At 38.0% G+C, this 25,349-nt stretch overlaps 1 protein-coding gene across 5 annotated transcripts in view; it reads right to left on the bottom strand.

Moving 5' to 3' along the window:
* The window catches only part of XRCC5 (X-ray repair cross complementing 5), an 83,852-nt gene that overhangs the window by 29,679 nt on the left and 28,824 nt on the right, over positions 1-25,349 (bottom strand). For 4 of the 5 annotated variants that reach the window (XR_010023415.1, XR_010023413.1, XR_010023414.1 and 1 more), the window contains exons 12-16: positions 24,946-25,036; positions 22,457-22,590; positions 15,032-15,228; positions 7,437-7,530; positions 5,915-5,984 (exon numbers count right to left, since the gene is read on the bottom strand). Coding sequence is in view for 1 of the 5 variants with exons in the window: in XM_063095034.1 (XP_062951104.1) it covers positions 5,915-5,984; positions 7,437-7,530; positions 15,032-15,228; positions 22,457-22,590; positions 24,946-25,036 (586 nt within the window). In the remaining 4 variants the exon portion in view is untranslated. Of the gene's footprint in view, positions 1-5,914; positions 5,985-6,573; positions 6,627-7,436; positions 7,531-15,031; positions 15,229-22,456; positions 22,591-24,945; positions 25,037-25,349 lie in introns of all 5 variants that reach the window. The other variant, XR_010023416.1, reaches the window with a different exon arrangement.

Here is a 25,349-nt window from a genome sequence, read left to right as displayed (position 1 = left end):
CAAAATTTCATTTTTATGCTACCAGCTGCCTCTCTTTCTTAATGGATAGCCAGGTTACATATTACAGGAACCATACCCTGTAATTAGGGATATTCTGATACACAGATTGACAGGAACTTGAAAGGGTTGTTAGAAGCTGAGTAAGAATGAATGGAAGCCTTTTAGGGAGAGCTGCTGAAAAATCTACTTTAAAAATGCTTATGTGTGTATGATAGTCTTTGGTTTCTGTGTCATGCCTTTTTATTTTTTCTTTTCATCTCTATTTCAATGATTTTATTTTAATTATTTGGCTGATGAGTTTTATTGTATAAAAATGTAAACTTCAGGGTAGTGCTGTGCCATCTAATGAAATGTATACAACCAATGAAAATGTTTAAGCCAAGAACAGGCCAAGAATTGGCTCTCTGGAATATGATCTAGTGTCTTCCACAAATGTACAATATTCAGTGGAAAGTTTTCTGATCTACTTTGGGCCTCAGGCCACCTATCTGGAAGATGAACAAGACCTGAAGGCCCACTCATGCATAATTACCATGTCAGATAATAACACACCGTTTTAGCAGGTATCCTCTACAATTTCAAACAGACTGATTTTTGTGTTAGAATGAGATGACTTGTCTTGATAAAAGAGGCATAAAATAAGTCCGGATCATCAAGTTCTGGGGTTTAACAATTTAAAACTAATCAAAAAGTAATTCAGTGAAGAACAAGTTGAGATATTTAATAAAAAATATAAAGTACAGACTAAACCTCTAGAATCCATAGTCATGTATTTTTATCTCATGACTAGATGCATCAGTGCTATTTTGGGAAAAGACTAAGAAAGTATATCAAACTATTAAAAAAAAAACTTACAAGCTTAAGACTTTTAAAATTTTAGTCACTGTTTGCATTAAGTATCTTTCCTTTAGAAAGTTCAAAGTATTTGACAGAACTCATTTTTCTTTATTAGGTCTGTGTAGATAAAGGCCACATTTTTATCTCCTTATCTTAATCTGGACAGAGCTATGACAGATTACATAATTCATAACCAAGATTACATAAACCAGGACCAATTAAATAAAGAAAACACATACACGCACACACACACACACACAAACATCAAACTCACACAGGACATTCCTCCTAGATCACGATTCTCAAGGATCCACAGTTTAGGGCTTGACTCAGCAGAGAATCACATAATTTTTCTAAGTAAACTGCCGTGCAAATGTGATAGTACTATACCATACAATAACAGAATTGGAGAAAATCGTCTACTTGGCTTTGATGAATAATATCATTTTATTACTAATTGTATCATATTCTAACTAGTGCTAAAGGACTTGGGAAAGTGAATTTGAGGAACTTACCTTTTAAAGTTGAAAGGATGTTTTTGATGAATAAGAATAAGATAGTTGGAGAACAAAGGCAAAAAACTTGAGGATGAGATGTGAGCCAAACAAAGTGAGAGGAAAGAAAAATGAGAGAAATGAAATGTCTCAGCAACCACAGAATAAACTGATCTTCTAATCAAATGGTCCAGGGCACATTACTGTTTACTTGTACATAAATCTAATGTTAAATATCAGCTGCTTGGGGGTCTGTAACATTTCAACTTAAGATGTCTTCTGATAAGTTTGATTTTTTTAAAACCAGTTGTAGTGGATTTAATTTTGTCCCCACAAAACTCACTGAAGCTTGAATTGTGTCCCCCAAGTTTTATGTATTAGAAACTTAGCCTCCACTGTGACTGTTAAGAGGGTGGGAAATCCTATTATGGTAATTGAAAGTTGGGTCTTTGAAGAGGTGATTAGATTGTGGGACCATGCAGTAGTAAATGGATTAAAAATGGTGATCAGGGGCATGAGTCTGTCTCTCTCTCTCTCTGCTCTCTGCTTCCACTATCTTGTAATGTGAGACCCCTGGGTCACTGCTGCCACCACCAGATGGACTTTGGACTTCCCAGCCTCAGAAACTGTAAGCAATAAATTTTGTTTTGTTTTTTTTTAATAAATCACCCAGTTGCAGGTATTTTGTTATAAGCAACAGACATGGACTAATACACCAATCATACTCATTTGAATTCAATTTGGTAGAATGGAGCTCTGCCACCTTGTCACTATGCAGAATCCTAATACAGAACCTATAATCTAAATGGCAAAAACAAGGTCCATTAAAAAGAGAATCACCTCATTATAAAATAAGTTACATCTCAACCTTTTATCTGTCTCCATATATCCATCTTTCTTGGCTCTTAAGGTCCTCACAGAACCTGTTTTTGACACAGCAGGGACACAAGCTATTTTACATAATGTCCCACATTCAGTGGGAATTTATAAATTCACATCTCAATCACAAAGGAATTGTTGGGAGGACTGAAGTAATGTGGTTTTTCTTCTCCAGTTTGCTGTCTATTTTTTGGCCATTTTAGCACCCTTTCTAAGTAAAAGTAGGGAAATGGGAAGGAGTTGGAAATCCATGTGGTCCTCCTTAGCAGCTCTGATCAGCTTGGGATATTCCAAGAAATGGACACACTCAATAAATCACCCAGCAATGATGCACTTATGAACAGTGTGTGCAGGGAAACAACCCTACTTTCACAATTAATCGGTGATGATTATATGGACAGCCATGGTCAAGAATTTTTCTCTTGTAAAACTATGGTGACAGAATGGTGGGGTGAGTGAGGAGGAAAGGGACTGGAAAAAGAAGGGCACTGGAGGAAGAATCAAAGACACTCGCAGAAGCATCAGCAGCCAGAAAGAACACTTTTCTTGGGACTCACAGTGTTAGCTACCTCCTCGTTGCCAATAAACTTAGAACGAAAAACATCCCTCACACTGAAAACCAGAAGTAAGAAAATGTGTAGCTGTCCCCTGCAGACTGCTCATGTCAGGGAAGAGGATCACGATACTCTGACTATGCTACTATCAGGCCCAACAGAAAGTAACTGCACCCATATTTTAGTTTATAACAGTAGGTGAAATGGCCAAGTTCTACCCAAGGGCAGAAGAATCTTAACAACTATCTACTGTTGATTACACTTTTGGCAAATAAATCAAGAAACAGATATACTGGAGAAACGGGGACACCCTAAACAGAGATTTCTCACAGGGATAAAGAAGATCACTACCAGGGAGGTAGCTTGAAATTTGGAGAGAGTACTCTTTGGGCTTGCAAGGGAACTGAGTCTTGGCTCACAAAGGGCCTTAGTAAAGAGATACCCATGCAGGAAGAACAAAGGAAAGACAAGCAGTGAAGAGACCAAATTTCTGGAGGCAGAAGCAAGAAAGGGAGGGATAAAGGGAAGCCAAGTTAGAACCATGAAGCAGAACTAGTTGCTAACAAGTAGTCAGTCCCATTATCTGACAGCTCTGTGGAAAGTCTAGATTTGTGACTGTCACTAAAGAACTCTGATTCAAGTCTTCAATGGAAGTACAGAGGGACATCCACTGTCAAAACACTAGAAACATGCTGAGACTCAAAGTCACATTCAATGTAAAAGAACAATCTATTCATCAAAAGTCCTGTCTATAGTCATAAGGTTTTAGAATCATGACCTTGTAGTGTTTTAAAAAAGCACAGGCAAGGAGGGCATTAGAAATTGGAAGAAACAGTATGCAAAGCAGAAAAATCCAGAATTTGAAGGAGACACGTGTTTGAATCCCTGTGTGATTTGGGGGGAAGTTAAACTCTTCCAATTTTACAGTTTTCCATCTATAACATGGGGACGAATAATACCTGTTGCAAACTATATGCCACCTAGGGTCCACTTGCCATTGTTATTTTCACCAGACTGCTTCAAATCCCCAATTCCATGCCCGGGGGACACCATGTTTTCTTAAGATACAAGCAAATTCTCAGGAATTTACTGTCTCATGGTCTCTTCAGACTCTGGCCTCCTGTGTTCTCAGGTATTTTCCTTGCTCTGCCTGAAGTAATTCCAGATGCCAAACTCTGCCTCTTCACCAGTTTCCCCAAAAAGAGCACTCAAACCTAGCATTTTGAGAGTTTTACTGACACTGAGAATTTGCGGTCCTGAGTTGGGAATATATTGTAGAAGGCTATGGCCATGTGTAAATTCACCCACGACCTGTCCCCCTCATACCTCATCTCCTCACCTTCTCCTCTCCTGACCTAGCTCCAGTTTTTCTACTTCTATGATGCTGAGGAGCTTCCCCCTCCTCTGAAGCCTGAGCACTGGCTAACCACCAAGCCTCGGGACAGAGACTCATTCTCTACCCCAAGGACTTATCAAAGTATTTCCCCAATAAAAACAATTCTTTCTTTCAAAAAGTTCTGGCACCAGCTGTTAAAGCTCCACCATGTTCTCCACTTCCTCACGTGACTTTGCGGGATTCCTGTGCAGGGCAACTAAAACAGAGAGTATAAGAAAGTGCTAGCACAGTGCCTTGTGCATAGTAGACACAAAGTAACAGTGGCTGCCATCTAATGGTGATGACAGCTACATTTAGTCCCTGAAAAGACCATGCCTACACCAACTAGCAGACCAATCACTTCCACAGGGAGGACCTTGGACTTTGGCCAAACTAATCAACAACATACAAACAGAAGCTAAGAAGTTCTCAACTTTTCTTCAAAAACACAGTAATCATGAGAGATGAAAGAGTTCGCTGACTAAGTCACAGTAGTATCTCTGCCCTCAAACACATAGTCACAATATGCAGCCAAACAGCACAGGAACAATACTGTGAAAGCCTCTTTTGATCACCTTAATACATAAAGGAGGGAAATTCTGAAGTATTGTGTTTCCACTAATCCTTCTGGAAAACTGTCACTAAGAATTTTAGATTTCCTTCTTATATTTACATGAAGTTTTGTTTTGTGTTAAAACGCAAACACTTTTCTCCTATATGGCAACTCTTCATAGGACAAAAAGCTCTTCCTCCATCTCAAAATACAAGACATAAAAGCACCATTTATAAGACTGCAGTTTAGCACCATGACAAAGCTGTTCTTCCTCAGGAGATGCTCAGGGGCTTGTCCTTTGGTGTTCCTGCCAATAGGACTTAGCCTGGTAGACTGTATGCTCTCTCTAAGGCTCAGCTGGTTATGACTGCCTCTTGGCACCAGCACAGGAGGTCTGGGCATCTTGCCAGGATTCACAGACTCCAAGTACCAAAGTACCTTAGACCTATGCTAGGCACTAGTGTTTCTAGGCATTTAAGAGTCTTTTTTTCCCCCCTAAAATGTGCACACATGAACATAAACATACACATAGAAGGCAGCTCACAGAAAGGCCTGACCTTGGGCAGCAATAATAAATTCAATATTGCTGTATACACAAACCTGCTAGATTAACAATTACCAGTGGCCACTGTTCAAAGGGTAAATAAACAGGAAGCTGAACACAATCAAGTGAATGAACACTGGTCCCAGACCCTCTGTCCCCCCCTGGAAGCTATTTTGCTATTAGCCCCAGCCTAAGAATTCTAGGTTATATCTGATATGAAAAACTTGAGAAGGATTAAAAATAGGGGCAGCAGCAAGGTCTTTCTGGGACAACTATAAATGAAGCACAAACTTTTAGAACTGAATCAAGAATTATGTGTCTCTGAAAACAGGAAGACAGGACACAAAAATCTTTTATTCCCGGCTCACTCACAAGACCCCAAAGAACTTCAGTGAAGTGGAACTAAAAGCTCCAAACTGGGCTACAGTTTCTTCAACAGGGAGACTTTCAAATAAGTTCTATCTCTGTTTGGGCAGATCTGCGCCGACTTTACCCTCACGTGCTCCTCATGTTGCCTCAGTAAGCCTCTAACAAGGGACAATCACAAAGATCTACCAGTAATGAAAAACGATGTTCAAAGCATTATGACAAAAGGCTACAGTTACCAATCTAGGCTTTACATCAATTAGCCTAGTAAATACCTGCACTTCAATGCACAGCCCACAGCACACTACTCACCTTCCTCAAAGCTGACGTTCTTCTGTCTCACAAGAACACGGAAGTTTTCAGCAGGATTCACACTTCCAACCTACAATACACCACAGATAGTAAACCTACAGGTCACTTCTCTTTTTGGCTTAATGTGGTAAGTATGCTCTTATAAAATAAAAGCAAAGACAAAGAGAAGGCTTTTTCTATTCATTTTCATTTCCAGGGCTCTGTTAAAAGCTAGCAGATCCCAGTGGTCAAACAGCTGCCCTCTATACTTTCACTTCCCTTTCTCTATGGAAGCTGACTTCTTTCCAGAGGGGTCAGAAGTACTACAACCCAAGCCACCAGCCAGACCAGCTTGAAGGCTTTATGTGGTACAGACTGCCCATATATCCTGACACCCAGGCAATTAGGAGGGGGAGGATTCTGCAGTGTGGGGTCAGTTCATAATATATCTGCCCCACAAAGATGACATGAGAAACAATAGCTTGACGTGTGATTCACTGAATTGCCCTTTTTGGCTGATTGCTGCTGACCCTTTGGAACTGAAGTTTTGGTAGGATATACAAACATGTCCTCAAAAAGTAAATGCAGATCATATATAAAGATTTATATCAGTGCAGCTAGGTGGGAAAATTTCAAAGATGAAACTCCTTGTCACACTACATGGTACTTTCTGATCTTACCTATATCTTCAATCTGCTGGTCCCAACCTTAACAGGTCCTAAGTAACACTCAGCTCACAGGGGAGAAAACAATGGTGTTAATATTACAGCTGGTAAACTTTAGTACAAAATGCTCTGGTATTAGTCTGGTTTGCTCTGGTATAGCAAGCAGAACAAACAAGATTATGATTTTTTACCTTTACTATAAAACACCCAAATGAAATCCAAAACAATTTTTCAGATATTCATTTTTTCTGAGAGCATTTCTGTTTGAGGTGGGAATAAAGGTATGCCCTAGTGCTGACTATCCTTCCTAGTATATTTTGCTAATAACGAACAATTTTTAAGATTGTTGACTCAAAATAATGCTGCTTAAAATAAGGCAATATTTTCAAGTCCCAAAAACCTTCTCATTAAATACAGAAGATTGCAAGTGTCAAAGGATATTTAGTTTGGGGAAATCCTAAACCTATGGATCCTATTCTGAAGCCGTATATTAGGAAAGAAATAGGAGAATTATACTAACTTTAATTTTATGTACTTGGAGATTAACACTCATATCATTAACCCCCACTTATCCTATCATTTTGACTCATCAGAAAGCTACAAAATGAAGCCAGCAAAAAACTCTTTACAAAAAGTGCCACCACTGAGGTGTTCCATGTTCTACATACTAGAGTTCTATATATTATATATGATACAGATAAATTCTATATGTAATTCACTGACAATGATTACTTAAAGGAAGAAGTACAAGGTGAGCTTTCACAGTTTATATAGAGAGAGGACCAGAGAAAGTGATATGTTAATCAGAAATAGATGCAACCTCCACCAAGCCCCAACCTTCCTGAAAATGGGAAGCACATTGTACAAGCTCTGCTTACACTCGTGACACTGCCTTCAGCCAGGCTGGAGATGCTGAAATGGGCTTCCCTTTCTTCAGTCTTGAATTTTTTAGCAGTGGGTCCCTCTTCATTGCTAGAAAAGAAGAAATAATTAATCCCTTAAAATAAAACAATACAAAAACCAGAACTGCTGATGTAAAGTATGAACTTATTTTCCAAGCATCAAAAATAAACAGCTGTGCTCAGTTTTTCACAAACAGCCCTCTTCCCTTTCCCAGCCTCAGGGCTCCTGGCTTGGAGCAGCCTGGCTTTGTTTCACAGCACTACAGAAATCAGAATTAGCAGTTGTATTACAAAGTGCTTGAAAAACATGAAACTCAAGCACAGATAATAGAAACTTAACATTTAAGTAAGAAATCCATTTACCCATCAGATATTATTTGCTTGTTCCTATTTCCAAATTGAAAACTATTAGCTTTCCATGTACACAGAAGATTTCTGTGTCTAAAAACCCATCTCTATCCCGTACATGAGAACTTTGTAAGCTTCTACTTATAGCTGTCAAAACTCATTATACAATCCTTAATTAAATATGCAAGAGCTTCCTCTTAGACAAATCTTAAGCTATTAAAAAAAACTTTCAAAATAAAACTTTTAATTTGTTCTTTTATAAGCCTAATTCTGTTTTTGGCAATATGCTAACACAGTCCAATAGCACCTGTGTGCTAAGAGAAAGCCAACTAACTCCAAGAAAATATACCAAGCACCTCACCTCAGGTAACATGCTAGCTTTAATAGCCTGCCTTAAAGTCAAGAGGAGGTCAAGTTAATTGCAAAGGAGAAGAAAAACAAATCCAAAGACTTTGCCCATGATCTCTCAAGTTGCTGAACATAAAGATATGAAGGTTTTTCTCCCAGAGAAATAACCAATCTGGGGCAAAAGCAGCCATCAAGAAATGGCTGAATGATAAGAGAAATCAGTAACTATGATCCAGTATTTCTTTTTTTAGTAAAATAATTTTAATTGACAAATAAAAATTATATATACTTATCATGTACAACATGATGTTTTGAAATATGTATATACAATGGAATGGCTAAAGCAAGCTAATTAACATACACATTACTTTACATACTTTTTTTTTGTGCTGAGAACAGTTAAAATCTACTCTCTTAATGATTTTCAAGATTGCTAATCAAAACAACATGTGCTGTTTTTTTTGTTCAAAACTCGAACCTTCAGACAATGAGGCTTAAAGAAGAAGTTACATTAAAAATGAAGCAAAGAAAAATAAGGCCTAAGCTGGCTTCCTTAATGGTATTTCAATAATGAATCTCCTCTTACAGGTAGGTAAAAGAACTAAAGTAATCATCACAGCCACATGTACATGAATTAAAAGTTTTATTAATTGACATCTTTTCCATTCACTACCAACCTTTTTCTCTTTGGGAAGCAGAGGAGATAAGCAAAAGACAGAAGGATGGAAACTTTAAAAGGGATAAGTCACCCAGAACTCTTTCTTTGTAAGTAGAATAAAAAATAAACACACAAAATCTTTACGTCAAAAATGTAAGAAAAATGCATAAACTCAAGGAAGAACAAAATTCCATTAGAAGTTGAGCCCATTAAAATAAAAAAGGTCACAGCCAGCCATTTCAGTTAACCTTTGCCAGTTCTTCCCAAGAGACAGACAACAACAATATGGTACGGCTGAAGATTCAAAGACAGAAGACCTGGATTCTCGTCTCAGTTTTGCCACTGACTAGCTATGGAATCTCATAGCTTCTTGAAGGTAGTGTTCATGTATATTAATTTTTGTTTATACAAAGTTTAGAGTCTACTAAGTTACTATCTTTTCTGAGCTTCAGTTTGCTACTTAGGAAAACACTATAATGAAAAGTATCATTAGTGTATAAACTATACTGTTCCAAAAATACTAATTAACTTATATGGTAGTGTTAAGAAGCATTACACATACAAAACACTAAGCTAAATTCTGTGGGAAAATAAGGCGGAATCACATGAAGAATTTTTTAAACCCTCCAAAATAAGATTCTAAGAAAGGAAGAGTGAAGAGACACATATACCAATTCTCCAGTATCGGGCAGGTAAAAGCAGCCCCTGACATAAGCAGAAAGTAGTGAAAATTAAATCTGGTTAACATTCTCAAGGCCAAATCATGTAATAGCATAATTAGGAATTTTGCATATATTAAACTCATAATGTCCATGTGAAATGGGAAAGGGTAATGACTCTCAACACTGAATTGCCTATGAAAGCACCAAGCTCTAGGAGGTAGAAATCATGCAAGATCACAGGAGACATACAAATGTTAACAGCAAATTTATTTGGATGGTGGGACCATGGGTAATTTTTTCTTTCTCCTTTTCTCATTTTCTTTCACAAATATGCATACATTTTGTAATCCATTTATTTAGCCAAACATTTACTGAATATTTTACTATGTATCGGCCACTAAGCTAGACTCTAAATTCTAGATATACAAAATTAATACACAATCAACACCTTCATGAAGTTTAGCCAATAAAAAAGATAAGTATATAAACAGATAATTCACAAAATATTGTGACAGGCAGCACATCGCTTTCAGAGGACAGCAAGTAATTGTACTGGGCTGGAGCATGAGGCACAAGCTAGGAATTAGTAAGAGATGAGGCTAGTAGGGATACAAATTATTGTATAAAAAATGTGAGGAAAGAAAGTGGTTTTCTTTAGGTAGTTGACGTATGGATAAATGCTTCTTTTCTTTACACTTATCTGGGTTTCTCATTTGTGTAACAGAGTTGGATCTTATGCTGAAGATAATGGGAGGCCATTAAAGCAAAGGTTTTTAATCAGGGGTCCAAAGATGGCATCAAGGAATCTGTGAACTACCTGAATTATATTCAAAACTTCAAAGTTTGGTGTGTTAGGGCATTTTTCTGGAGAAAGGGTTCATAGTTTTTATATCATACGTGTCCATCATACACATACACAAAAAAGATTAAGAATTACAGCATTAAAAATTTTTAAGCAAGGCAATGATGTGATCAGATATGTTTTTAAAAAAGTCACTCAGGTAGCAGAATGGATTGGAAAGAGATAAGACTGGAATGAGAAAAATCAGCTAAAAGGTTATCTCAGTGAAGCAGGCTAAAATGAGAAGACCTACATAAAAGCAACAACACTGAGCAATGTTAAAAAGAGCAAACATTTCTTTTTAATGCTTACTATGTTCTAGTCACTGTGCTAAGCACATTTAAATGATCTCAGTTAAACTTTGCAGCAACTCTGTGAGTTAGCTATTATCACTGTGATTTTACAAATGAGCAAACCAAGGCTCAAAAGTTTGACCCTTTGGGTAAAGCACGCAGTTATTAAGGGGTCAGAACTAATCCTGTACTCTTAATCACTCTCTTATACAGCCTTCTGAAAAGCAGGTATTTATTGTCACTGGAAACAGAGCAACTTGCCAATTTTAACTGTTATTATGGGGAAATGCTTGAGTTTAGATCCAAATCTGACTCCAAAATCAATGCAATTAAGTCACAATTCTAACCTGAAGCGAAAGGCGTAAATTTAATACAACTTGGTAAGCCTGTTAGAGATGGAGAGTGAAAGAAAGGACTGACTCCCAGGAAATTAGGTGTCATTCACTGAAATAGAGAACAACATGAAGAGGGGTTTGAAAAGAACTTGGAAGGAGAAAGAATATGACAAGGTCATTTCTGGACATATTGAACTTGAGGTACCTATAGGCACTTAAGCTACTCAGTGGATAGTACGAAAATGTGGGCTGCAGACAGATATTTAGTAGTTTTTGAAGCCCTGTATATGAAACAATAAAAGGTCTTGGGACATGCATTGCTATGGAAAAATGGCATTACAGTTAAGAGTGCAAGCTCAGGAGTTAGACTGCCTCATGTAAATCCTTACTCCAACACTTACCAACTATGAATTTGGACAAGTTTCTTATCTTCTCTAATCCTCAGTCTCCTCAGCTTTAAGATGGGGTCAGTAAAAAAAACCTACTTCACCACATGGCCAAATGGATCCAAATAGATAATGCATGTAAAGCATTCAGCATCATACTTGTGTTCAACAAATGTTAGCTATTTCTGAGGACAAGTCCTACAGAATATCAACACTTAAGTTTGGTGGGGAAAGAAAAGAGGCCTCCAGAGGAATCTGAGAGGGAGTTGGTAAAGATTTATAAAGAAAAATCTGGAGAAGTTGAAGTTAAGGAAAATATATGAGTTTCAGGGAAAGAGGGAAAGAGTAACTGACAATGTCAAATACTACAAAGAGGTTAATAAAGAAAAGGACTGCAAAGCTAAAATGAATTCAGCAGTCGGTGCCTTTTGGAAGACCAGCTTCAGGGAAGTAGTGGGGGCAGAAGCCTGAGAGAATAAGAGCTGAGAAAAGAAGCACTGTGGACCATTCTTCCAATAAAGCCTGGCTTCTGGAGGGAAAGATAATAATATCAGTAATTATAACAGGTAGTAATTAGAGGGTGAAAGATAGGGGAATTATTTTATCTTGTTTTTGATGAAAGAAATGTTACTGTGAGGAGGAAAGGAAGCTGGTAAAGAGGAAGAAGCTGAAAATTCAGAAAAAGAAATTATTACTAGACTAAGGTACCAGATGAGACAGAACAAGGGAGCCCAGGGCTTAACCTTGGACAGGATAAAATACCCTATTTCACTGAGAAGAGAAAGAACAAAGTAAAGGTAAATGCAAAAACAGATATGTTTTGAGATAAGATGAGCCAGAAAAATGAGGAGTTCCTACCTATTGGCCTCTATTTTCTCTGTGAAACCATCACTGCCATCATCATTACTGTTGTTACCATTGCTAACGTTCCAGGGACATGACTGGGATTTTTGAAATCATTTACTCACAAACACTACTTTCTTACTATGTGCTAGGCACTGTGCTGGGTTCTAGGATACAACAGTGAACAGTACACATTACTCAATTAACCTCCGCAACAATTATATAAGACAGATATTCCTGTTATCCCAATTTTACTCATGAGGAAATTGAGGCTTAGAGAGATAAGAAACCTGCACCTAAGGTCACACAGCAGAGCAAAGGGGACCAACTCACACTGGCTGACTCTGGACTCTTAACCATTAACTAGGTGAGGTGTCTACTCAGAGTAAGTGGGGAGGACTATTAGGGTACTCGAAAAGAGCAGAAAACTTTACACTATTTGCATCAAGGCAAAAAGAAATCAAGATCATGTATGTGTCAGTTGCGCAATCAGGAGCAGACTTCAGATGTCCTAATTCTCATGCAAGTTCCCTGTCCAATGGATGACATTTCCATTTCGAGGGTATGTGTCAAAATTAAGGGAAGCAATGCTTGTTATAATAAGGGTAATATTCTGTACATTTTGGGACTACAATGTCATATGTTGCTCTTACTCTCTTAAAACGCGAAAGAAAAAAAAATCACTTCTAATACTAGGTATGCAACAGGTCCAAGATGAATAGCAGACCTCAAATGTTCAATGTTTTTATTGATAATGATACTATTGTTGCTGTGGGTTTTGACTATTGCCTTCCATCCAAACAGCCCAAAGTACTTTAATATCCTTGACTTCACTGTTACAATATCTCTTGAGATGAGGCCATTTTTAGATACAGAAAAATCTCATAAGGCTCAAATGACTTAACCAAAATCAAATCAAGAGTGACAAAGCTGGAATGAAAACTAGTGATTCCTAGCTCAGGACTCTTGTCCTAGACTTTGAAACTTTCTGAATAGACATCTGCCCACTCCCCAATCTTAGCCCCTCACCGCTCCTCTGGAAATAATGTGTCCTGGATACAGGGATAATGAATATATATAAAAACACAGCTAATTGTTAGCAGTTTTTTTTTTCCCTTAGGGGAAACTATCTCGATAGCTGATTGGAGCCTTATAAAAATTGAGATTTTTCAGAACCTTGCAGAAGAGACTGAATCATTCTTGAACACAGGAGGTACTCAATATAGATTTGCTAAATGCCTCATTTCTGCAGTTCTTACAAACGAAGATTTCTGAAAAGAAAGGGTAGAGGATAGGAGTGTGAGCAGGCATGTGTCAGTGAGCTAATTCTCAGACCCCAGGCAGATAACTTAGCTATGCTGCCATTATAGTGCAAAGAACAAGAAGCCCAGCACACCCGAGCTGCCAGAAGAGTGAGCGAAGGTGTAATCACAGCAGGGATCAAATCACAGAACAACAGCCTTCTGGGTCTGTGTAGTGTGCTTTTTTAACCTGCTAATTTACATTTTAATCAAAGGGAGGAGGGGAAAATGGCCCATTTCTTTCCCACAACACCAGAAGGTAATCAAGATCATGAACTGGAGCTTTAATACATAGAGAGAATAGCCCTGTGATTGCAGTGAGCCTACAGCAAGGTGTCATGGGAAGAAAAGGCTGCAGATTTTATTGAAATGTTTCAAAATACAAATCCAGAGGCATACAGAGATAAGGACAGCAGAGGGAAAGTGGATTTTTAGGCACAGTCTTCCTGTGTAGAGGAAGGCAGGATAGACTAAAAAGAAACGTAAACCTCTCCAGGATGTGTTAGGAATGCACATGACAGATTCTATCAAGCACATGATTTTTTTTTTTTTTTCAATTCTGACATAGCTTGGAGTGTTAACTTCTAGAAAGCCACAAAAAATGTAAAGCTTTCTATTCAACTTGGATGATAATTCACTATATCAATGAATTACAGAAACCAGTGAAGGTTTCTGGGAATTACTCAATCCTCCTCCATGGGGATATTTATAAATAATAAGCTTTACTATGTTAATAAAGATACAGCTGTGGGGAGGAAATCAAAGAAAAAGGAAAACAAAATTGTGGTCTAAAACCAAATCTCAAAATGCAACCTAAAGAAATGAATACAATACATTATTCTGGTTTGAGGAGAAAAAGTCACCAATAACCAGTTGACCGAAACCTGGTAAAATCAATGTTCTGTACCCAAATAATTCTGGATAATCAACAACAGTTTCTTCTGGTTTATTTTTGTTTTGTTTTGAATGGATATTAATATAGATTCTGAACAGAATCTGATGAGGGAAAAAACTTAATAGCCAACTGTAAGCTTGACTTAAGGATCATATGAAAAGCACTTTGCAATCCTTAAACTACAAATACCTCCCTAATGGCATAACCAAGTACATCAATGACATACTAACAGAATAGCTAAAGAAGGGCTAGATTTTTCACTTTCTTTCCCACTTTTCCTAATGACACCTAACCTCCCCAACAAAAAATCACATGACCCTCCTTCCTTTCTTTAAAAAAGGGCAAAATTTAGCCTTAGCTTTTCAAAAACTGTACTTAACCTCTGTATATATAATTCACCAAGAATCTGATGCTGATCAAAAAGTCAACAATCTAGAAGGCAGCTCTAAATCCCAGGTGAACAGCAAGGATAAAATATGACTACAATGATTAGATGAGAAGCCAGTATTTCAATGCAGGGGTCAAATATCAAAAGGTTTCCTCCTCCCACCTTTGTAAATTCCACAAACTCCTATTCAATACTTTTAATTCAAGAGCCTTTCCAAAACTACCACAAATTCTACGTGATCCAGGGTTAAATGCAACTACACCAAGTACTTACTTGTCCTGGAAAATGTCCTGAGCAGTTATTTGATCCTTTTGCTTGATGGCTTCAGTCAGAGGAAAAAGGGACTTTATTTTAGAGAGAGAAATCTGACATCTCGCTGTCACCTCACCGGGGGGATCCAGCATATTCAAAATGTGCTGCTGAATTGGGGGCAGAGGCTGATGAGGATGTAAAGCTCTGTGTAGCAGACACTGTTGGAAAAGGCATAGGACTTTAAAACACAGATGGAGACACCATAGCTGGCTTTTTTACATTTTCTGATCAGGAGTCCTCACTCTTTAGTTTGGGAGGGCTACATGATTCATATGTGTACAAGATAACAAGGAGGGTTGGCTTAGAACCACCTTTGTTAGTAAGACGTTCATAATGCCCAAAACCACTTGTAAAAATAAATCCAAGCCTAGCAGCAGTATCTTCTATAGACCTTCTTGAAAAGAGCCTATTCTTATAAGAAGAAGCTGTTGCTTTAACTACTTGGGAAATATACAAGGTTCCCTAAGACATGTATTTCTAAGAGCTTCTGACAATCTAGGATTAAGACGTTTTCATTATAATCCTTTTACCTCCCTTAATCGTACTATGCTCTCTCCCTCCTCTTAGAAAACGATGATGGGTGGTGGTTGAAACAGGTGGCTGAAAGGGAGCTGCGCATGCTCACTGAGTCCCAGAAAGCAGTCTGTGAAAGAGATGAGAATACTGAGTTGTCCCGAACTTCCCATGAGTGCTGAGTTTGTACTTTCCTCCACGAGTCTATCCACTTCTCGCCCAGGCCCCACTGCCTCTTCCCTGGCCTACCACATTCACCTTCCAACTGGTCTCTATGCTTCTCCTTTCACTGTTTCACTGCAGCTACAGCCATCTGAGAACAACTGCATCATGTCCCAGGAAGTCCTGCAGTATGTGGCCCCTGCTCGCCTACCTGGTCTCATCACCGGCCACTCTCCTCCTCTCTCACAAGCCAGCTAGGCTGGGCTCTTCCTGTTTCATCCATATGCCATGCTCATCCTGCCTTTGGGTGCTGGGCCTTCCCCTAGACCTCAACAAAGTGGGCTCTTTTTTTTATAATTTTGGTCTTTGCTCAGATTTTATCTCAGAGAGGCTTTCCCTGACACTGTATATGAAGTAGCCCTCCACTCCATCCTACCACTGAGTCATTTCCTATCATTTCCCCTATTTTACATTTTTTACAGCATTTATCATTATCTAAAATTCTTATCAATTTTTTAAGTTTATTTATTATCTAGCCCTCTTCCTTGAAAGTAGAGATCTTGTCTTGTTTGCTGAATTCCAAGCACCAAAAATAGCATCTGTCACATAATATGCACCTAAAAGATTGGTTGGAGGAATAAAGTGCTCTTTCCCAGGGCTCTGGTTGCTGACAGAGGTGTCAGGAAGCAGCACTGAGAGTGGGACCAAGATTGAAGCCAGCACGGGTTCTCCGTTGCTCACGTGAGTAGAGATTTGGAGAGCAAACTATTTCCATCCAATCATCTGTACTGCCTTCAGTCTACTAAGTCAGGCCTTCGCAGTACTCATATCTGCTCAGAAAAGTAAATACTCTAAAAGAAGTATAGGAAGGTAAGCAAATAGATAAGATGCCATTAAGAAAAAAAGAAAAAAAAAAAAAACTATCATTTCATTGATGATTTTCTTCCCCTGATAGAGATTAATTCCAAAATTAGGTTGGAGAATAAGGATCCAACTAGTTCTACTTTTAAACAACTTCTACCTTAGTAATTTTGGAGAAAAAAACAGGGAGCTAAATAGCTTCTACAGTTTCACAATACTATTTCACATCACAAGGTATGTGATTTATTCTGTTTCATGGACTGTTTTCCTATACTGAAAAAAATATAAGCTAGAAGTTTCCACTCTAAAAAAATAAAAGATACTTAGGTTTAATAATAAACATCACAGATTCAATGCAATCCCCATCAAAATACCAATGACATTCTTCACAGAAATGGAAAAAACAATCTTAACATTCATATGGAACAACAAAAGACCCCAAAAAGCCAAAGCAATCCTGAGCAAAAAAAGTAAAGCCAGAGGCATAACCCTACCTGACTTCAAATTATACTACAAAGCCATAGTAACCAAAAGAGCATGGTATTAGCATAAAAAACAGACACTTGGACCAGTGGAACAGGAAAGATAACCCAGAAATCACCCCTCAGGCTTACAGCTATCTGATATTTAACAAAGGCAACAAAAACTTACATTGGGGAAAAGACTGCCTCTTTAATAAGTGGTGCTGGGAAAACTGGATATCCACATGCAGAAGAATGAGGCTAGACATGCACCTCTTACCATATACTAAAATCAACTCAAAATGGATTAAAGACTTAAGTATAAGACCTGAAACTGTAAAATTACTAAGGGAAAATATAGGTGAAATACTTCAGGAACTAGGTCTGGGCCAAACTTTATGAACATGAGCTGGAAAGCACAGGCAACAAAAGAAAAAATAAACAAATGGGACAATATCAAACTCAAAAGCTTCTGCACAGCAAAGGAAACAATCAACAGTGTGAAATAACAACCTAAAAAGTGGTAAAAAAAAAAATTTTGCTATGCATCTGACAAGGGATTAATATCCATAATACACAAGGAACTCAAGCAATTTCACAATAAAAAAACAAATAACCCAATTAAAAAATGGGCAAAGGAGCTGAATAGACATTTTTCAAAGGAAGACATACACATGGCCAACAGGTACATGAAAAAATGCTCAACATCACTAGTCATCAGGGAAATGCAAATTAAAACTACACTGAGATACCACCTCACTCCAGTTAGACTGGCTATAATAAAAAAGACAAAGAATAACAAATGCTGGGGAGTGCGTGGAGAGAAGGGAATGCTCCTACACTGTTGGTGGGACTGTAAATTAGTACAACCACTATGGAAAACAGTATGGAGGTTTCTCAAATAACTACAGATAGATCTTCCATACGATTCAGCAATCCCACTTCTGGGTATATACCCAGAGGAATGGAAATCATCATGTTGAAGGGATACCTGCACTCCCATGTTCACTGCAGCTCTGTTTACAACAGCCAAGATATGGAACCAACCTAAATGTCCACTGATGGACAACTGGATAAGAAAAATATGGTATATATACACCATGGAATACTACTCCACCATAAAAAAGAATAAAATTCTCCCATTTGCAACAACATGGAAGAGCTTGGAGAAACTTATGTTGAGTGAAATAAGCAAAGCACAGAAGGATAAATACCACACGTACTCCCTTATAAGTGGGAGCTAAGAGAGAAAGAAGGAAAGAAAGATCACAGTGGTGTGTTGGACTTGCAGAGGGAGAGAGCATACCTAGGGATACAAAGTGGAGTGGGGAAAAGGGGGATGGGGAGGGAGGTTGGGGATAATTGGGTGGGGGACATATGGTATAATCGCAATTTGTGGTAATGGGAATGCTGCCAGTATGGATCTGGACATTATATCCGGCACAATTGGTGACAATCAGCTTTGCATCTCATGAATATTCATAACCAATAAAAAAGATCTGCATAAAGAAATTACATTATAAAATAAATAATAAATGTTGTCCTGTGCCTCCGATTGAGCGTCCCCCCCAAATCTGACTCCCACGATGACAGTGTCAAGAGAGTGAGAAATCCTATTATGCTAATTGAAAGGTGGAGACTTGAAGAGGTGATTGGACTGTAAGACCATGCCCTAGTAAATGGATTAAAAATGGTGGTCAGGGGTGTGGTTCTAAGGGATTTAAAAGAAGAGCACATAAGAGGTTAGTCTCTCTCTGCTCTATGACCTTCTGCCACTTGAGACCCCTGGGTCACTGTCACCACCACCAAGGCCTTCACCAGATGTGTTCCCTGGACTTAGGACTTCTCAGCCTCCAAAACTGTAAGTAATAAATTTCGTTTGCTTTACAAATTACCCAGTTCCATGTATTGTGTTATACGCAACAGAAATGGACTAATACAACCTATAATATCCAATTGACAGTTTTTGGAAAAGAGTTAGAACAACCAATGAACAAATATCCTACCCAGCCTTCCTACTGCAAAACATTCCAGATTTTCAGTATAAACTCCAGGCAATCCTTTCAAACAGTGTCATCACCCATAAGCCAATAATAAAGGATCTATAAGAAATGTTCTGAAGCTTCAACCTCTCATGATTCTCAAAGGTCACATTTTAGGTTAATAAAGCTAAGTGGGATACTTATAATTCAAGCAAAAAATCCCAATTCATTTAAAAAATGAGGTTATGAAAAAGTGACATTTGTTAGTAGCTGGGAAGCTGAGACCAAAGTCCTTGATCTATTTATTTCTCTTTTAAACATCTGTTACTCCATGGTATGCCTTTTACAATTTGGAAAAGTTTAAAGAAAACACAGGCTACGTGGCTAGCTCTGATTTACTCATAAATGGATTTTAGGAACACTGTATCAAATATTTAGAAAGCATTTTAACTGTATACCTGACAAAAGATATAATTTGCAGAATTTCTTTCCAAAATTAGAATTAAATTAACCTCTTGCCAAAAAATGATTAATCTCTCATTCCTTCTTCCAGCTCATTTACCCTCAGATATAGATGTTTAATTTAAATAGAAGAAAGAAGTCTTCCTGGGCCCCACATCCTCCAGGAGCTTACTGTGTCCTGTCTCTCTTTCCCTTCATCAGGAAAGCTTTCACCTTCAGGCATTGTAACCTGGCTTCCACCCCAATACTCAATTGACACTGGGTCCCCAAAGTCATCAAAGATTTAACTACAAATATCTAAAGGCCCTTTGCCATGTTCATCTTTACTCACCATTGTGCAACATTTGACTTGGGATTTTTTCCTTCTGGACACTCTTCTCTTCCCATGCCTTCCAAGATGCCATTTTCTCCTAGCTCTTTCTCCCTTTCTGACCTTTGTTGCAGGGTGAAGGTAGGAACATTTGGTTTTGTTTTTTTAACAGCTTTTCTTCTTATGTCTCTCCCGTTCACTCACTTGTTGGGGTTCAATACTTCGTTCTCTTTCCTCTCACTCAATGTGCTCTCCCAGGAGATCTCATTCACTTCTTTTCCTACCTAAATAAGGACTCTCAAACCCATATATTTAGACCTTACTTCTCTCCTGGGCTCTGCATCCCTATTTCTAACTTCTCACTGAGCGTCTGGACCAAAAGATATCTCAAATTTAACACTTGAGAAAACAAATGAATCACCTTTGCCATTTGCTCATTCTACATTCCTTATCACAGTTAATGGTGCCACCATCCTTTCAGTCACTCAAGTTAGGATCCTATTATCTTTGATTTCTCTCTATTCTCATCCGCCCACCACCATCTAATACATAAAGCTCTGTCTTACTCTACCTTCTAAACGCCTTCAGAATCTATTCTCCTCTCTATTGCTTTAACTCAAGCCCTCATGTGGGCCACTGCAGGTTTTATAACTGGTCTCCAGCCCATCTCCTAAGCCACCACCAGAAAATCATGTCAACCACCTGCTGACAAAATCCTTTAATGATGACCAACTGCCATAAAATCCAAACTACTGAGTGTGGCACACAAGGTTCTTCATGACCTACCTGCTACTTACCTTCCCTGCCCTCTTTTCCATTATTTTCCCATAGAAAATCTGTTCTCCAGCCAAATGGAACTATTTGTGGATCCCATTTTCTATTTTCATGTTTTTGCATATATTACTTCTTCTGCATGGCATGCTCTCTCCTCACATCATACATCCCCTTTTTTCTTTTAGACCTCTGTCCAAATGGTAATTCCTCAGTGAAGACTTCCTTAAGCCACCCACTTGCAAGAATCTCTCTTTCCTCTTCTTCCCATGGCATTTTCCCATCCCTGTTGTAACTATTCATTTTACATGTCTTTACTACTCTCATCCTCTAGAGACGTCCTTGAAAATAGTGAGTTTATAGTATCTTTAGCACGTGGTACTGTTAGGACTCATTAAATGTTTGTTTTAGAAAAAAAGAAGGTGAATGTAATTTATACAAGCCCTAGTGAAGATACTTCTTTATACAGATAAGCCATATTAAAAACTCTCCCCCACAAAAGAAAACAAAGTTGGTAAGTTGTAAAAATCAAAGTTGCCAGTGCTTGCAGCTTTGAAAGATAAAAATGACTGTGGTTATGGCTTGTATCTGTTCATTATTCCAATAAACATTTACTAAAGGTAAATTAGAGCTCTCCCTTGATAAATCTGCCAAGTAGCAGAAGTTTCTGTTTTACTCCATAGTGAACTGTTTTGGCAAGCTTTCCAACTATCTGCTCCTTCCTTCCCCACAAATGGCATGGGCCTTCAGGTCTTTGGCACAGGCCTTTCTATCTTCAAGTTCACTTGTCAAAAACACCAAAGGAGTTTTCATCAGTAATATATGGTTGATTATACTCAGTATTTGCTGAGTCAGGCCTTTACATGTTAAGCTTCACATTTCTAATTTTAGAATAAAAGATTTTTTCCCACTATTTAATGGAATTACAAGCATCAAAAAAAAAAAAAAAAAAATCAGGCAGTTTCTTTAGAGGATCCTTCAAAATACAAAAGGCCCCAGTATGAACTTGAGTTAGTTATGGATGTTTTCTGAAGTGAGACAAAAGAGATAATCCAAGGTCTCTCCATCACATGCCCCAACCCCTACTCCAAAAATGAGCCCTCCAGTCCTCTGTGGGGAAGAGTTTGCCTGAAAAAGCTGCTTGTGATTTTTTTTTTTTTTTCCAGTTTTGTGGGGGTCAGAGAAGCCTTTGTCCTGCTGTTATCAACTTAATCCAGGACTGCAATATTCCATTCCCTTCAAGCTTGGTTTATCCTTGCCCTTCCTCAGCATAAATCAGCAATCTTGTCAACCTCCCCAGTTTACCTTAATCCAACAACCTCCACCTTCCAATTCCTTTGGACTAAGATTCAAAAATACATATTTATATTTTTCTGTATTTCAGTTACTCCTAATAATTTCATAGTATAACCTCTTTATCTAATCTCTATGCTACCTTTAATCATAAAACTTTTGACAAATGTGGCACTGGAACACTTTTTCCCTAATAGTGGTTATGTTATTACATAGTTCATATCAGCGCTCCTACTATTTTGATATAAAAAACAAAAGTCTCATTCACATAAAATATAGGAGAAAAGCCTGAAAAAGCATAATAGAAGAATCTGCATTTTATTAAGCCTTCCTGTAATTTTTTTAAACTTCTTACAGGAAAAAAAAAGCACTCTAACTTTTCTTTCTAAGATCTAGAATATTTTCTTTTGAAGTAGGAAGAGGAAGATATTGTTTTCCCATTAAACAAATAGGCCAAATGAGGCCCTCAGAGGATAAAGATGTTCATTTGGGACTGGCCCATTACCATAACTTTTCACTTAGCTTGCTTTCATTTAAAAGAAATATGATTGGTTTGTCTTTCCTCTCTCACCTGAAATAGTCTCTGATATTGGGGATTTGGGATTTTGGCAGTTGAAAACAAGTCTTCAGTGGTGTCTTCCTCCTCATCTTTCTTTACCAAGCTCATGGAGTCGATCAAAGCGTCAACAGCACTCAATTGCACCTCTTGAAATGAGGATAAAGCAGCAGAAAGAAAAAATGATTATCTCCATTATTCCCCACTAAAACAAATGTTTTCCATTTATAGATGTTCACAGAAATATTGGCAGGTTATACAGTCCAGGCTCTACCAAAAATATTCTCTAGTTATGCAAGTACTTAATATGAGTCTCTGTTTTCTTATCTGTGAAAGCAGCTGTTTAGAGTAGTTTATTTTTTTCCAGCTCTACCATTCAGAGAACCTTTGACAATGGAATATCATATCAAAAGCAAAAGAGTTTTTTCCACAGGAATGCACTACAGCCATACAAAAACCCAACTTCCATATGGAGATTCAAACAAAATGTTCAGTATTCAGTGAACTAATATTAAAAATGTTAGTAATTAGCTAAAGGAGAAAAACATGAAGAAGAAGAAAAACCTTCTGGTAAGGAAGCATAAACTTTGTAAGAATTGAATGTAAGTTTTATCAGAGTATATAGCACCTTAACAGTAAGACATCACTGGACCAGAATGAACTGATTCCTTCACAGTCTCCCCAGTCAGAATCAGCTCTTTCCTCTCCCAAAGCCTTGCGACACTAATCACACTGCATACATGCACACCTGTGTACATCTTACCCCACTCCATTCAAACTAAAGTTCCTTGCCAGCAGAAACATGATATCCTCTTCTTTATGTCTCTTCTAATACCTAACAGCAACTACACCTCAATAAAAACTGACCAAATCAACAAAAATTGTACAGCCCAAAGCAATGTGGATAAAAGGCAACTCTCCCAAAAATGTTTCTACCTAAACCACCATGTGTCACTTTCACTCTGCTGATTCATACAACAGTTCAGCTGTTGAGCTGAAGCACTGTTTTGGGATTATTCACAGTACCTAGACAAAAGGTGGAAAAGAGTAAAGCAGTTCATGAAAAGTATATTATGCTTCTGTTTTTCGCCTTTGCTAATATCCCCTTTGCACAGCTGCAACCACACGAAAGGGTAGATGGTTAGTTATCGTGAAACATTTCTTTTCTGTTTTTGGACTTTTCAGGGGATGTTTCAGGCAGTGGCACAGCCATCACCATCTTAAGCTGACTAATGCAGGGTCCACCTGGCAATAGGTAGGAGGTAATACTTGCATGTGTGAACAGTCAGTGATTTTCACCTACTACTACAAGCTAGTATCAGGCCAGATCACTCTGACATTGCATACCCCTCCATAATCATCTACTTGGAAAAAATACCAAACAGCTTTAAGGATCCATTTTTCCAGTGAAGAAAATGTAAACAGAAATATGTCAACTCAGAAAATAGATCAACTGATTGAAAAGATATTTAATGTTTTAGATCCTGAGTAATTTATAAGATAATAAGAATTTCTAAACAAAGTTCTCTTTTTTAAATAATCTAGTCATTTTAAAGTTTGGAATTATCAAGAAGTAGAGACAGAACACTGAAATACAGAGGCAACTTCTATACATTCATTCTTCTCTAAATCCACCGGGATGCAGAGGGACTCATCGCTAGAAAGAAGGCAAAGAAACAGGCCTGAGGGATCAATTTGATTCTTGGTCTTTTTACAGCACACTGATCCCAAAGGGTCTAACCAAAACACATAGAAAGAACACAGTTTTGTGACTCACCTCACAATTCCCTAATCCTACAGTGACACAGATAATATATTTAAACACATAGATCAAAACATTTACTCATCACTTGTTGATCTTTTTGGTATGTTCTCACATTCTGCCTCCTATTAAATTTTATTACAACTATCTTAAACAGTGAGCTCTCTAAAAGACAGGACCTGTGGCTGTGAGAATCATTCTGTATAGCACCTTAACATTTGCAGCCAGATGCTTAAAGAAGGCCTTTCTCATTGAGCTTGAAGCAACTCTTGGAAGCCAGAAATAAGTAACGACGAGACTTAAACTATTACTGTAAACTACTAAGAAAGAGCAAGGAGAACAGTTCATCTCCAGTATTGTCACTTTTTGGTTCAAAGTTACATCACCTTTTATGCAGGACACTGAAGTCACAGGTTTGATACTACACACTGATACACTTCAGCGGGGGCAAACCTTCTGCTCACAGCTTGAGAATAGATATCTGTTACCAACAAGCTGCTCTCTAGAGACATGCTCAAAGTCAGAAGGGAGAACTAGACAGTTTTTGGAGAGTCTAGGGCAAACTTATCCCTACTGCTGGAAAGACACTTGATGAACCACCTTCATCATTACTGTGTATGATTGTATCCAACTATCTCCACCATGTGAAATCCCGGCCCCAAACAATGACTGCAGACAGGTGACTTCCCAAGAACAGTATGTGTGTAGAGTCAATTAGTGAGCTAAATGGACGTAAACTCACCTGTGGGAGTGTGCTTCCTATTATTTTTCAAGGATGAAAATATGTATTGCCGCAAGTCTTCCATGAAAGGCAGCTGTACATATACTAAACACTAACGAGAAAGAAAGGGGGTAAAAACAGAAACAACCAAATTAATGGAAAAATATAAAACTGATCTCAAATGCCATGAAAGTGATATGAGAAATAATTCAAAAATCAGACAGCTCAAATCTGGTACATGAAATGTAGTGTTTTGACTTCTGCTATTAGCTGTTCACAATTGTAAACAGTATGAAGAATACTAAACAAAAGAAATGCCTAAAAGAAAGACTACTAAAGGATAACTGTAAAATGCAGGGCCAATACAACAAATGAGAAGAGGCAGGGTGCTTGGCAGGCTGAGGTGGAAATCAAGATATCTGACT

This window comes from Cynocephalus volans, chromosome 1, assembly GCF_027409185.1.
Source record: "Cynocephalus volans isolate mCynVol1 chromosome 1, mCynVol1.pri, whole genome shotgun sequence".
NCBI classification, from domain to species: Eukaryota; Metazoa; Chordata; class Mammalia; order Dermoptera; family Cynocephalidae; genus Cynocephalus; species Cynocephalus volans.
This window is presented reverse-complemented; position numbering and strand designations above follow the sequence as displayed.